General features: G+C 48.5%; 1 protein-coding gene and 1 long non-coding RNA gene across 4 annotated transcripts in view; both read left to right on the forward strand.

The window, feature by feature from the left end:
* Positions 1-13749, forward strand: part of ARHGAP1 (Rho GTPase activating protein 1) — a 35258-nt gene that overhangs the window by 9542 nt on the left and 11967 nt on the right. For all 3 annotated transcript variants that reach the window (XM_039534796.1, XM_039534798.1, XM_039534797.1), the window contains exons 4-5: positions 12977-13064; positions 13402-13533. In XM_039534796.1, the coding sequence (XP_039390730.1) occupies positions 12977-13064; positions 13402-13533 (220 nt within the window). The remainder of the gene's footprint in view (positions 1-12976; positions 13065-13401; positions 13534-13749) is intronic.
* On the forward strand, positions 9224-12961 carry LOC120403568. The gene is made up of 3 exons (XR_005597596.1): positions 9224-11036; positions 11482-11528; positions 11771-12961. It is a non-coding gene; the product is annotated as an uncharacterized LOC120403568 (long non-coding RNA).

The following is a 13749-nucleotide window of genomic DNA, read 5'->3' on the forward strand; positions in this document are numbered from 1 at the left end:
TCTTTGTGTGGTTTGAAAGCCTTCCTCTGAAGCTTGTGCCAGTGACTGCTGTTGTAGTTGGGTTGCTGATGGCCTGCTACATTTGTCTAGTTCCTGTGTTCTGTGAACATCTCAAGTCCAACTTGGAGAGCATTGACCTGCCTTATTCTAGGCTGGTGATTTCCTCCCCCTGCAAATAGTCCTCTGCTTGCCACTCTTCCACCCAGCAACCATGTGCCCTAGGCATGCTCAGTGCCTGCCACTCAGCTTTGAATTCCATCAGCTGACATCTTGGAACTATATTGAGTAGATTCAGAGCTGATGTCTGAAGACCCATGAAATCCAGTGTGACACTGTTTGGATTCTCTGTGTCTGTAGGTTCCAGGAGGGAGACCACGGCAGTTGCAGAACCAGTCTATGAATGGAGGGAAGGCTAGTACTCAGTTCAAAGGGAGATGGCCTCAGTCCAGACAAACATCACTACACCCACCTGCATAGTTGGCACGAATTAGCTTGCTGTTGGCAATTTCAGTGGAGAGGCCCAAGACTGAATGTAGCATGGAAATGGGATTCCGTTTTGACCCCTAAAAGGGGGACAGGTCTCCTTAGGGCTGGGCTGAAGCACTATGGCAGCTGCTGGTGGGGGAAAGCTCACCCTGCTGTTGCCCAGGCTAAACTTGTTCTGAGAATGGAGGCTCTAGACCAGGCGTGGGCAAACTTTTTGGCCTGAGGGCCACATCTGGGTATGGAAATTGTATGACGGGACATGAATGCTCTCAGAATTGGCGATTGGAGTGCGAGTGGGGGTGAGGGCTCCGGCTGGGGGTGCGGACTCTGGAGTGGGGCCAGAAATGAGGAGTTTAGGGTGCGCAAGGGGGCTCCGGGCTAGGACAAGGGGTTGGGATGTGGGAGGGGTTGAGGGCTCCGGCTGGAGGTGCGGTCTCTGGGGTGGAGCCAGGGATGAGGGGTTTGGGGTGCAAGAGGGGGCTGGGGGTGGAGCAGAGGGGTTTGGAGTACAGGGGGGGGCTCTGGGCTGAGGCAAGGGGTTGGGGTGTGAGAGGGGGTATGGGTTCTGTGCTGGGGGTGCGGGTTCCAGGATGGGGCCAGAAATGAGGGGTTCAGGGTGTGGGAGGGGGCTCTGGATTGGGGCAGGAGGTTGGAGTGCGTGGGAGGGGGTTCTGGGCTGGGGCTGAGAGGTTTAGGGTGCAGGAGGGTGCTCCAGGTTGGGACTGAGGGGTTTGGAGGGCAGGAGGAGGAGCAGGGCTGGGGCAGAGGGTTGGGGGGTGGGAGGAGGTCAGGGAGCAGGCTCCAGGTGGCACTTACCTGAAGCAGCTCCTGGAAGCAGCGTCATGTCCCCCTTCCGTCTCCTATGTGGAGGTGCAGCGCCAGCCATGTGGCTCTGTGCACTGCCCCGTCTGCAGGTGCCGCCCCGCAGCTCCCATTGGCCGCAGTTCCTGGCCAAGAGGAGCTGTAGAGCTGGCACTTGGGCAGGGGCAGTGTGTGGAGCCCCCGGCTGCCCCTACATGTAGGAGCTGGAGGTGGGACATGCTGCTGCTTCCAGGAGCTGTGTGGAGCCATGGCATGCACGGAGTGGGACAAGCCTCCGATCCCACTCCCTAGCAGGAGCTTGAGGGCCAGATTAAAAGGTCTGATGGGCCAGATGCAGCCCGCAGGCCATAGTTTGCCCACCCTTGCTATAGATCACCAGAGATGTTAGTCTGGGACCCTTCACCAGCAACCAGTTTTTAAGAACTGATGACAACCCACCCCGGCAGTGGGGAGTTGGCAGGGCAGCTCCAATTAGCAAGTTAATGGAGATGTAGTCCAGAGGCTCCCTGACGTGTTCAGCTCCTGGCAGCAGGCCCTGCTGCTCAAAGGGGCTGCTTGAGTCACACTCTGGGCTCCGTGACAAGGCTGTTTGTTCAGCCTCTTAGTCAATTATTAATAAAGTAACTGAAACAATATTCAAAATGTCAAACCACAGCCTAGACCTTGGAATCACAGGGTCACATTCCCAGGACTGCAGTGGGACATGGTTAATCCAGCAGGGTCTGAACTGGTGCTGTGGGAGCAGGGCCCCTATTAATGGTGAAGAGCGCACGATGTCATTGCTGGAAAGAAGCACTAAGGGAGTTTCTTACAGACTAGGAAGAAACTGATTAGAAAATAGCCTTTGGCCACCCAAACCTGGAGAACTAACGCTGAGCTGCTTTTGGCTCACCAGACAAGCTGCTGATCTGCACTTAAGCCTTCTCCATGCAGTGACAGCTCACCATGGCCAGCCCCTGCTTCATTTCTCTTGTAATCATTACCAAATGGCTGAAGAGATAGAGGTTTTGCCCATCCTGCTGCTTCAATAGATTCTTCCTGTGGCTTTGCTCAGCCACCCATACCCTGTCCTGCACTTCAGGGCAGAGGGCATGTGGCTAATTCTGTCCACCTCTTCCTGAAGTGCATTCTGGGCCACTGTTCTGAGACATTTCAAGGAAATAGAAGCAGGAGGCTAGTTCTCATCCTCAGGCTGAGTTTATTGCATCCAGGGCTGTCAGGTGAGATTAGCGCAGCTTCTTGATGGAAGGATGCACAATGTTTGTACAACACAGCTTAATATTACAAAAACAATTGTGGCTACTCAAGTATTGGGACAATCATTATCTTGCTGGTACTAATTTGTGATCCCGGTTGTCCTCTGGACTCGCAAGGTGTCTGGGCCTTAAGAGGAAGGATTTGAACTCTTAAGAAGTGTGGAGTAGAACTGGTTGGAAAATAGTCTTTTGATAGTTGTTCTCCGCTGCTCCCCCTGGAAATTTTGGCTTTTCAGTGAAATCAAAAAACAAAATATTTTGATCCACAGTGGTTCCAAGTTGCTCCATGAGAGTTGTACTTGAGGGACAGTATGCTCCCATTCTCCTCTGTGAGTCAGGCTCTCTGTAAGGAATACGTCTTCTCTTATGATGCACCACTTCACCCTCCTTGATAAAGCAAGGGGGTGTGTTTGAGGAGTCCCTGGCTGTGGTGCATCATGGGAGGTGTAGCTCTGCTGGAGAGCCTAGTGCATAGAGAAGAATAAAGGCATAAGGCATCTGACTATGACTCCCATGAGGCACCGTGGCACCCTTTTGAATCAGAATATTTTAGATTTTGGCTAAATTATTTTGTTTTCTGGGTGTTTAATTTTTTTGATGAAACATTGATATTTTCCATGGAAAACAGACATATTTTGTGAAAAAAAAGTCTTCAAATTTTCTTTGTCAAACTTGTTGACAAAATATTCGACTAGGCCAAGGGTAGAGATCTCTGGTGCATCCTGTGTGCATTTCTTGTTTGTGGGTTCCTCTGCTTCTTGGCAGTGGAATTCCTGCTCTGTAGCAGTTAAACTCCTTAACCACTTTTGCAGAAACTCATGCAAAGGCTGTTCAGCACTTCAGCAACCACTTCTGCATTGTGAGATCTGGGAGAAACCACAACATGCAACATTTGGAGAAAAGCCTGCTAGCCCATGCTCTGAGGGCCTTGTTGGAACCACTCCAGACTCAGGCTCACCCCCTGGGCCTCCTCTCCAGAGATCTGTATTTTGTTAGTAACGTCTAAAAGATTTAATAGCCATTTCTGACACTTTGGGGGCAAAGCCAAACTGTGGCACAGTAATCCTGACCCCAAATCACAGACGAGAATGAATCACAGCAAACGTGGCTAATGGTTAGGGGCCATCAAGGAGGTGAGAGTAGGATCCAGAGAATGCACATCCCACTGGAATTTGGGGAAAGCAGAGAATCTTAGAGCTGCTATAAGGCAGTGAATTCCCACTTCCTCCTGGCTGGTGGGACTGCATTCCAGAGCCCAGGTAATGGTAAAGGAGACAAAGGAGCTGCCTTTACTCCTTTAGTGCCTGTCTCTCAAACCTGCAGCTGCGAGATGCATTGTAATCTCTGCTTTTCCCCCAAATAATTGGCTTCCCCCCACCTGGCACAGGGAAATTAGAACCCTGTATGTGATCTCCTGTGAATAATCTGTAGCCCCTGCCCAATCCCTGAAATTTGAGGCTTGTTTCTGTTTTTATGCATGAGAAGCAGTAGATTTCAAACACTGGTAGCTTATTGGGCTGCCCTGGCAAAACAGGCCTAGTGTTTGTGTATAGCACAGCCTGTTGCAGCAGTGGAGAGCTTCTGCAAAGGGAGAGGAATTCCAGTCCTCCTGCAGGCATGGCAAAAGGCAGAGCACCGAGTGTTGCTGCATCTTACTGTGTTATACTTTGATAACAGATCCAGGAGCGACATTGACTCTATCTGACTTTTGAACACATCTCTGAGTTCTTGTAACTGCCATTTCAAGGAGATACTAGAGCAAAGGCAGTGACTGTCTGCAGAGCTTGCACTGGAGCTGTGTGTCGCAATGGGTTGTGCCGGTGACAGGCGTGCTCAGCAGGGCCCCTGCGCTGCCTTCCCTCAGTGATAACACTGGTCCTTTCCCCTTTAGTGCAGTGTGTTATTTGGACAGGAATCCCTTCCTCTCTGCACTCAGTTGTATTTATCTGCTGGCTTTGACATTCCTTTGGAACACTGACATGGTGCAAAGTGATGAGCTGCCTCTGCAGCAGGGGCGGCTCCAGGCACCAGCGAAGGAAGCAGGTGCTTGGGGTGGCAAATGGAAAGGGGAGGCATGTCCAGGTGTTTAGCGGCAACTCGGCGGCAGGTCCCTCGGTCCCTCTCTTCCTCTTTGAGCTGCCGCAGAAGTGCCACCGAAGAGGAAGAGAAGGAGCGAAGGACTTGCCGTCGAATTGCCGCAGAAGAATGAAGTGGCACGATTGAGCTGCCGCCGAAGTGCTGCCGATTGGCTTTATCTTTTTTTTTTTTTTTTTGCTTTTTTTGCTTTTTTTGCTTTGCCACTCGGGGCGGCAAAAAAGCTGGAACCGGCCCTGCTCTGCAGAATTGATATTTGTGATGTGCCCAGGAAGGCCCGGTTCCTGTGGCATATGAGGCTGAGAGGATGGGGTGGCTTCTAAGGGTAGCTGTGTTCTTGCCAGCCCCCTAAAGCTGGCTTAGTATCCATGTTGGAGCCTGCCCTCTGAACAAGAGAGCTGGAAATGGGTGGGAGTGGCATGGGATCTTTCAGATGTACAGATCCCCATCTATTGGTAGGCAATAATATTAAGGGTTCCCCAAATATCATGGAAGCACCTGGAATATAATAGTCTCCATCCGCTGCTTTGTAAGTGAGATCTGGCTTATTGCAAAGTAAGCTCACTCTACTAATTATATCGATCCATATTGTAAGGCACATCCTCCATCCATCTCTAAGCCCCTCTCAGTCAGAGGTTTCTGACACTTTGAACAAGATGCACTTCACCCTAGTGTGTAGGGGAGTGTTGTTATCTCAGTTTTATGTATGGGGAAAGCGAAGTACATAGCAGGGAAGTGACTTGACTAAGGTTACACGCTGAGTCAGTGAAAGAACCAGGGAAAGGCGCAGGAGTAAGACCCAGGAGTTCTGACTCCCAGTCCTCTCCTTGAACCACTAGATGACATTGCTTTTCATAAGAACATAGGGGAAGGGAAAGAGAGAGACCCCTGATCTCTGCAGCAGAGCTGGTGAGTGTGAGTGAGAGAGATTGCCTGTACAGACTCTGGAATTCAGTTCTTAAGATTGTTCCTGTAAAGGGGCTTCAGACATGGCTTGTTGTAACTTTGTTTCTGTTCCTCCAGGGCAGGGTGCACTTGATGAGGCCCAGTCAGGTAGGTAGTGACTGGTTCTCATGTAATTGGCATTCGATGCTCTGGATCATGGTATTCCTTTAGCATGATTGTGGCCTGTAGCTGGGTTATCTCAGGGGAGCCCAAACTTTGCCTAGCCTAGGGCTGTGTTGGCGACTTACCAGAAGCGTGAAGGCTGCATGTAATGTGCACTAAACCAGGTAAATTGTAGCCACCCTCCTCCTCTTTAATGTGGAGGTGCATCCAGCTGGTACTGTCATCTCTGTGCACTGCACCTCCATGTTAGACATGGCAGAACTCCCTGAGCTGAGTTTAGCCTGCAGACTTCATGCTGGGCACCCTTGGGTTCTCAGGTGTTGGTGTGAGTTCTGTTCCTCCTCTTGGGTGGTGATGGTGTCTTTGGGCCAGGTTAGCTTGGATCCAGCTTCATTCTATTGTGGCATATGCTTCAGGCATCCACGCTGAGACTGCTTCCCTCCCTCTCATCCACTGTTGTAATCAGGAAATAGACTTGCTGTGCAGCTGGCACTCCGATTGGCCACTCTTTCATGAAATCCTTGAGGGGCAACTTTTCTTCCGCCAGCTGCTGGTGGGACATCATGTTACGGTGGTGTGTCCTCCACGCTAGCCTGATGCTGTGCTAGGTGGCTCAATGTGCTTGCTGAGGAAGGTGATTACATTTGTTAACATTCTCTGGAGTCCATCCCAAAATGTCAGGAGCTTGACTGTTCTAATGCCATTGGATTTATCAATGCAGTTGAGCTCTGTTCTGGTGCTAGGAATTCTTTCCATTATCTTTGAACTTTCCGCTGGCTAAGCCCTTCGCTCAGGCCCTGGAATTGCTGATAAATGCCACTGTTTTTCACAGAGACAAGATGGATGAGGTAATATCTTTTATTGGACCACCCTCTGTTGGTGAGAGAGATAAGCTTTTGAGCTTACAAAGAGCTTTTCGGTTAGTTCTTTCTGTGTGGGTGTTCCCCACTGCCTTATCTCTCTTCCTGTTCACCAGTCTGCCATGCCCTCGGCATATTCCTTCCATTTTACATTTTTTACCCTCTCCCTCTGCAATAGTTTAATAGTTTAAGTACAAAGAAAGCATTGCATGGATATGATCTATTTGTCCTTCATACTGGAGTCAGCTGGTTCCTAATGTAACCTTGAAAAACTGCATCTTGCCAACTTCAACTCCATCTCCCTAGCTTCCACAGATACCCTCTCTCAGTTCTCCCCAAAACCCATTAAGGATACAGGCTCTGGGCTCTTCATATGGCTTTCTAATTCTGGAAGTGCTCAGGTACCATGGTGATGGGTCTGGAAGAAATACCTAGATAAAGAGAGACTGTGTGCTAGGACACCTAGTAACTATGCCTGAAAATTGTAGGATTTGCTTCTTGTCTGCATGAAATGCTCAGTCTACTTCGGCATGAAGTGAAACTAAAATATGTCAGTGATATCTGACCCCTGCCCAGCTGTGTCACCAACTTGCCCTGAGCCTGAAATTACATTAAATAGAGTAGTTTGTTGCTGGCTTCTGCTCCAATAAAGGTACCAGCATGCAGTGCTCCAGGCTGATCAGGCAGTCTTGCGTTCTGGAGCTGTAGTCTCTGTAAACCTCAAGTGTGGCTGAGGGCCAGATCTTTGAGCTCTGTTACTTCGTATACTTGTTCCTGAATGTTGTATCTTTGGAGTATTTTGTAACATTGGCTCTTTGGTGGCAGACCCTGTCTAACTGCATTCTGATGATATTTAAGTACTAGGATATTTCCCACTTGAGATTTGCATAGAAATTGGATACCCAGCTGATTATTCTTAATCTCTGTATGAACAATCAGGGTTCCTGAACTGGTTCCTGTTAACTGTCCTAATCATGCAACAGATTCAAATCAGGGCATAGATCTCAAGTAGTCTGGGCAGTATTTCCCCAGGTGAAACACGCCTGGAAATGTTTAGGGAGTTTTGCAGACAGTTAAGCAAATAGTTCCCTTAATAGATTTATGGTTCCATTTAATGCAGAGTGGTCTTATTAGGATTATATTACAGCTCTGATACACCTTGTGCTTCTGACATAGCCAGCACATCTCAGGCTGTGATCTCAAACATTTGAATGGCAGCTCTCTAGAAAAAGCAAGGTATTGTGTTGACAGTTTAGAAGGTGTCATAATTCTTGTTTCCCCAGTGCCCCAGTTTGGTATTTGGAAGTGTATTGTGCTGCTGGAGGTGCTGCCCTATGGATGAGGGAGAAAACTGAGGTGCTGATCACTTGGTCCTTAAAAACACCATGTACTTTTCAGGGTGTTGACCTTGGGTCCTGCTCTAATTCTAGTTCGAGTAGTTATGTTGGGTCTCCCTAAATTCACACTAGTTTCAATCCTCAAGTGTGTTGAAAAATTAGAGAGGGCTCAGAGAAGAGCCACGAGAATGATTAAAGGATTAGAAAACCCACCGTACAGTGATAGACTCAAGAAATTAAATCTACTTAGCTTCAAAAAGAAAACATTAAGGGGTGATTTGATTAGTCTGTAAGTACCTACCTGGGGAACAAATATTTAATAGTGGTTTTTTCAATCTAGCAGAGAAGGTATAACACGATACAGTGGCTGGAAGCTGAAGCCAGACAAATTCAGACTGGAAATAATGTATAAAATTTTAACAGTGAGGGTAATTAACCAGTGGAACAGGTTACCAAGGGTCGTGGTGCTTCTTCATCACTGGCAATTTTGAAATCAAGATTAGATGTCTTTCTAAAAGCTCTGCTCTGGAAATTATTTTGGGGAAATTCTATGGTTTGAGTTATACAGGAGGTCACAATGATCACAGTGGTCCCTTCTGGCCTTGGAATCTATGAAATGAATATAGTACTATTCTTTGCATACCATTGTGCGTTGTTGCTATGTTCCACTCCAAAGGTAGCTGCACTTCAGTGTTGGATGAAGTGATTCCTTGTGTGTCTGGACATCTACGTGTGATGTTTGTTGTGTGCTTTGGACTCTGGGTGCCGTATAATCACTTATTGCTGGTTGTTTGCTAATTGAGTTATTGCTGAACATACCCCATTTGGGAGAGGAGGGGAACAAACGAACAGTGGCATCATTAGTTCAAGGTCCGTGGTTGTGCCTAGTGGGAGCAATAGCTGTTTGCACCGCAATTAAGTGGCTAAAATGTAGAGACTTAGAAATAAAATTAACCTTGCATTTTCAAAACCAAACAGTACAAGGAATGGAACATCTGTCTGAGATCTGTTGAAGAAACTTAGTTTTTGCTTTTTGTTTGGGTGCAGCAAAATTAAATACTTTATTATTTTTTTAGTAATTACAATGGAGGGAGAGAGTGCCATAGGACACAGGGTTTTGGACAGGTTTTTTAACTGGTAAACAATTACAGCAAGCCTTTATACCTTTTACAGACAATTTTTAACAATAATACAGACAGTAAAAAGCAACAACTACATTTTGTTTATACATAGCAAAAAGGCTTATTTTATTTGTTTTAATTTTAACAAAGCAAGCCTGCATTTTGGTTAGTGATTGCAAGGTTGTAATAACTTTGTACACAGTTTTTGTCCTGTTGCCTTGCACTATTTTTGCTTTTACAAGTCTTACGTTATTAAGGTTACAGTATGGCCTGACTTTTGCTAACTAACATGATCTGCTCTCTCCAAGGCAGAGAGGCCACCTGGAGGCAGTTTCCTCAGCTAGCCAAAAGCTTGTAGAATTGGCTGCAGTTGCTCATTTATAAATTGTAACCATTGATGATTCAAAGCCCCCTGAATGCTTGGGAGCTGGCTTTGCCTTGGCTGGAAAGACCAGTCTGTTCTGAGATGGAAATGGGATTTGAAGCAGTTTGTTTCAGGTGATTTATAAGTTAGCTGACTGAGCTCAGTACAGGGAAGCTAAGGAGAAGCCTTGGCACTGGTGGTATGTTTGGTCTCAGTATAGTTCTCCAACTGCCTTCCCTAATGCCCTTACACAATGTACTATCCTGATTTGGAAGGCAAATCTAGCCATGTTTCTGGAGCTCTCTGAGGGATTAGATGCTCCTTTCTATTTACTTTCTTCTGGCAAGTATCCAAGAGAATTTGCCTTCCTCTCGAAGGCTGGTCCAAGGACTGTACCTTGGTCCTGGATCCGTAGATTCTAAGGCCGGAAGGGACCATTGTGATCATCTCGTGTGACCTCCTGTATAACACAAGCTGCAGAACTGACAGCACCAGGCATTTTCACCAGGACTCTGTACCGATTGCAGTTACAGGCACTGCCTTCTGGGCCCTAAGCGTTGTCTTTCATGTTGCTCCAGTGGCAGGTGTTTTGGTACTGTAGTTTGATTTGCCCTTAAGGGCTATGTGCTTCAGCTGGTCCATGTCTAGTGGTTTGCCAGGCTCAGAAATCAGTTTCTCGAGGATCTCAGCGCAGAACTCTGCTGTGAATATTGCATCAGTGCAGAGCACTCACAACAAAGGCATGGACTTGGCCATGCTTGGGCTCCACTCCTGACTCCTGTTGCACAAACTAGCCTTGCCTGAAAGGCAGTTAAATGTGGACCATGCGGCTATTAATCTGGAAGGGTGGCCTGGAGAGAATGCAGTTCCCAACATATGGCGCCTTTCCACACTGCGTACTGGGACGTGGAATCTCTCTGTATTCTTATCTGGGCCCCCATCATCACAATGCCTGAGAGCATCACAAACAGAAACAGATTTATACTGCCAACACCCTGTGAAGTCAGAAAGTATCCCCATTGTACAGATGAGGAACTGAGGCACATAGAGGCTGAATGACCAGTCCACACTGGGAAGCTGTAATAGTGCCTTATCCACAAGCCCATGACTTTGCAGGCTACACTTCCATTTTCAGTATAAAGGCAGCTGCAATGTACCCGTTTATACGCAGTGGGTGTATGGCAAGCTGTCAAGAAGCTTCTTGGTTAGACAGAGTTTGGGCACCCATGGGATAATCTGTTTGATGTTGGTCTTGTGGCCTGGCTGTGGCTGTGTACAGTTGTTCCCAATGGTCTCTGCATCACCCTCTCCAGGTCTTGTGTATCTGCTGGGTACCATGTCCTCTCTCAGTGCCTTCTACCCCAGCATGTCACTGTTGTGTTCATGTGATGGTTGATCACCCCCACCTGGCCTGTACCCAGAGCTGTCCCCTAGTGCCTTAGTCTCCCTACCTTTTGTACAGGGACTGGTTTGTTTATGTGGGTGAACTCCACATTCTCTTGTATTGTCTGGTGAGTTACAATAAAATATCAGTGGACAGGGAAAATTAGAGTGAGAGACTGCAGAGGAAATCCGATCTCCCTGCCAGGACTGCGTGGATGGGGTTGAGGACTGCTGGCCCCTAAGAGGTAATGCTTTCTTGGGTGTTGTGGTCACAGCTCACACACATGCAGACCTGCGGCTGCTCTTGGCATCAACAAGCACTTGCCTCAAATGCAGACAGGCATTATTTCTGCAAACTTTGGAATTGCCCCTTGTTTGTTAGACATGATAACCTGCTTTGCTCTGTTTTGACTAAAGATCTCAGTTGCTGGGCGTTGATTGTAATAAAGGGGCAGTTGGGGTCCAAGATCCCAGTGCAGGGTTGTGAAGAGAAGTGGCTGCATGCCCGGTGGGAGGTGAGTTTAAATGCGGAACTGGAGAAATGAGGGGACACAGTGGTTGTGAATGATTCTGGGCAACTCTACAGTTTGAAATAGGGAAAAGTTTCTGCTTCTTCTCTATGCGGCAGCCTTTGTGGCATTGTTGGTTCTACTTAGAACAGTCTGTATTCCCCCTTCTCTCATTGGGCAGGGACACCCTGCATTGGCTTACCAGGAAACTGAGGCTCTCAGGACAAGGTTTGGTCTTCATTGTCCTTTAGGGAAGCTGTTCCCACCCCTTCTTGGGATTTGAAAATAAGCCACCCTGATGAAAATGGATGAGGGCTCCTTCATGCAGGTGATATATCTGTGCATGCTGCACTGAGGCTCTGTGTACCCACGTGCTTAGTGAATCAGTACAAAGGAGAAAAGCTCCAGATCAGATAGAGTGCAGTTCCCTCTGTCCCTTCACTCAAACTCTCTCCTCATCTCCCTACTAGAGCTTCATTCATGGGGCCACATTCTCTGTTGCAGAAGTCCACCGAAGTCATAAGAATTATGTCAGGTGAGAATTTGGCCCATGGTCTGTGAAACCACAGGAGAGGATCAGGGAGCATTTCCCTAGGGTGGAGTTCTTCTGGTGTGATGAGAGCTGTTCTTTGCTGGGCTTTGAGTTGGGTAGGGTTGTCCCCTTGCTAAGTTTGGTGGGATCACACTGGATGTGCCAGGTGATCTCTCCAGAACAGTTTTAGGGTATGTCTACTCAGCAACTAGACACCCATAGCTGGCGCATGCCAGCCGACTCGGGCTGGGACTGTTTCGTTTCCATTTAGACATCTGGGCTTGGGCTGGAGCCCAGGCTCTAGGGCTCTGCAAGATGAGAGGGTTATGGGTCAGCCATGGGTTTTTCTTTGTTGTGTAGACATACCCTTAGGCTGCATCAGGTGATGAAGCCAGTAAACAAGATTGTTCTGCAAAACACTTTCAGAGGCTCATGGTATGAATTCCTACTTCTCTAGGATAGGCTCTGGGGAGGAGTGGGGTGAGACCACCTGGTGCAGCCTGCCCCTCATCCCCTGGCTCTGCTCTGCTCCATCATGCCCAGAGCCAGCCTGCCCTTCATGCAGCTTTACCCTCTGCCTTAGGGTGTGGTCTGATTTCAGTGTGCATGCAGGAGAAAACTTCAATTGAAGCAAGAGCAAATATGCCAGGAGAGAAGCACATAGCCTGAGCCCGTGCTCTGAAGCCTCTGTGTTTGCGAGGGGAAGGTCTCCCCTCCACCAGGGGTACTCACATCTCTGTAGCAATGCATACAGCCATAGTGCCACAGGTGCCCAACTCTGGGCAGTCTCTGTTTCAGTGTCTCTATCTGAGGCCCCTGTGTGGGGAAGAGTTCCTGCATGCCTCAGGAGATCCGAGTGCCACATCCTGCCCTTCCCTGCTGGCTGTGTGGCATATACGCCACACTGGCTCCAGACGCCTTTCACATTACTTGCCCTTAGGGCCCTGGGTGCTCTCAGATCAGTGCCTTCCCCCACCTATGGACTAGGTGGGCTCTGCTAAGGCAAGCTGTGTTGGTTGCTGTGAAATCCCAGGCTTCTGCCCTGTGGTGGAGGGACACGGACTCCTGCTCCATTGCACATATGCTGCTGGGAGCCCAGTATTGTCCCTGAATCTCCCTGTGATCTCTGGCATTTCATTCCCAGGTGATGACAAGTATGGACGGAAAGTCATTTTGTTCAGTGCCTGCCGGATGCCTCCCAGCCATCAACTTGACCATGTGAAACTGCTGCAGTGAGTACTGCCTTGGGGGCCCACTGCTCCTGTGACAGCCTGGATCTGAGACAGTCCCTGAGCTTTGAGTCCTAGGGGGCAGATCTACAGGCAGCAGCTGCTTTGGCTGGATATGTGCACTCTGTTACAATCTCCAACTAGGTGGGGACTGCACCCCACACATCCAGCCAATCCCCAGCCAGAAATTGCCCTCCTATGTGCTCCTCTCCCAGGGCACAAGTGCCTCCGTTTCTGCAGTGCGGCAGAATTTTCCTTATGCCAACTGTGGCCAGTAGAGAGCAAGCTTATATACATGCCAATGCATGCTGCGAGCTCAGAAGTTCCTGTGTCTTCCCAGGTATCTTAAGTTCACGCTGGACCAGTATGTGGAGAGTGACTACACATTGGTGTATCTGCACCATGGCCTCACCAGTGAGAACAAGCCGTCCCTGAGCTGGCTGCGGGATGCCTACCGGGAATTTGACCGCAAGTGAGTAGGTGTGGCCAATGGGACAGGACTCCTGAGTTCTCTACTACAGTCTGACTCCCTGTGTGATCCTCTTTGGAGCTAAACATGTCCTAGGCAAGTCCTTTCCCCATCTGTAACTTGGGAATCATGATCCCTCCCACATCTCTACCTGCTGGGAGGTGGTGGGGATTAACTGATGTTTGTCAAATGCTATGAAGATAGAAAGTTCTGTAGACA

This window comes from Mauremys reevesii, linkage group 4, assembly GCF_016161935.1.
Source record: "Mauremys reevesii isolate NIE-2019 linkage group 4, ASM1616193v1, whole genome shotgun sequence".
In the NCBI taxonomy this organism is placed as follows: domain Eukaryota; kingdom Metazoa; phylum Chordata; order Testudines; family Geoemydidae; genus Mauremys; species Mauremys reevesii.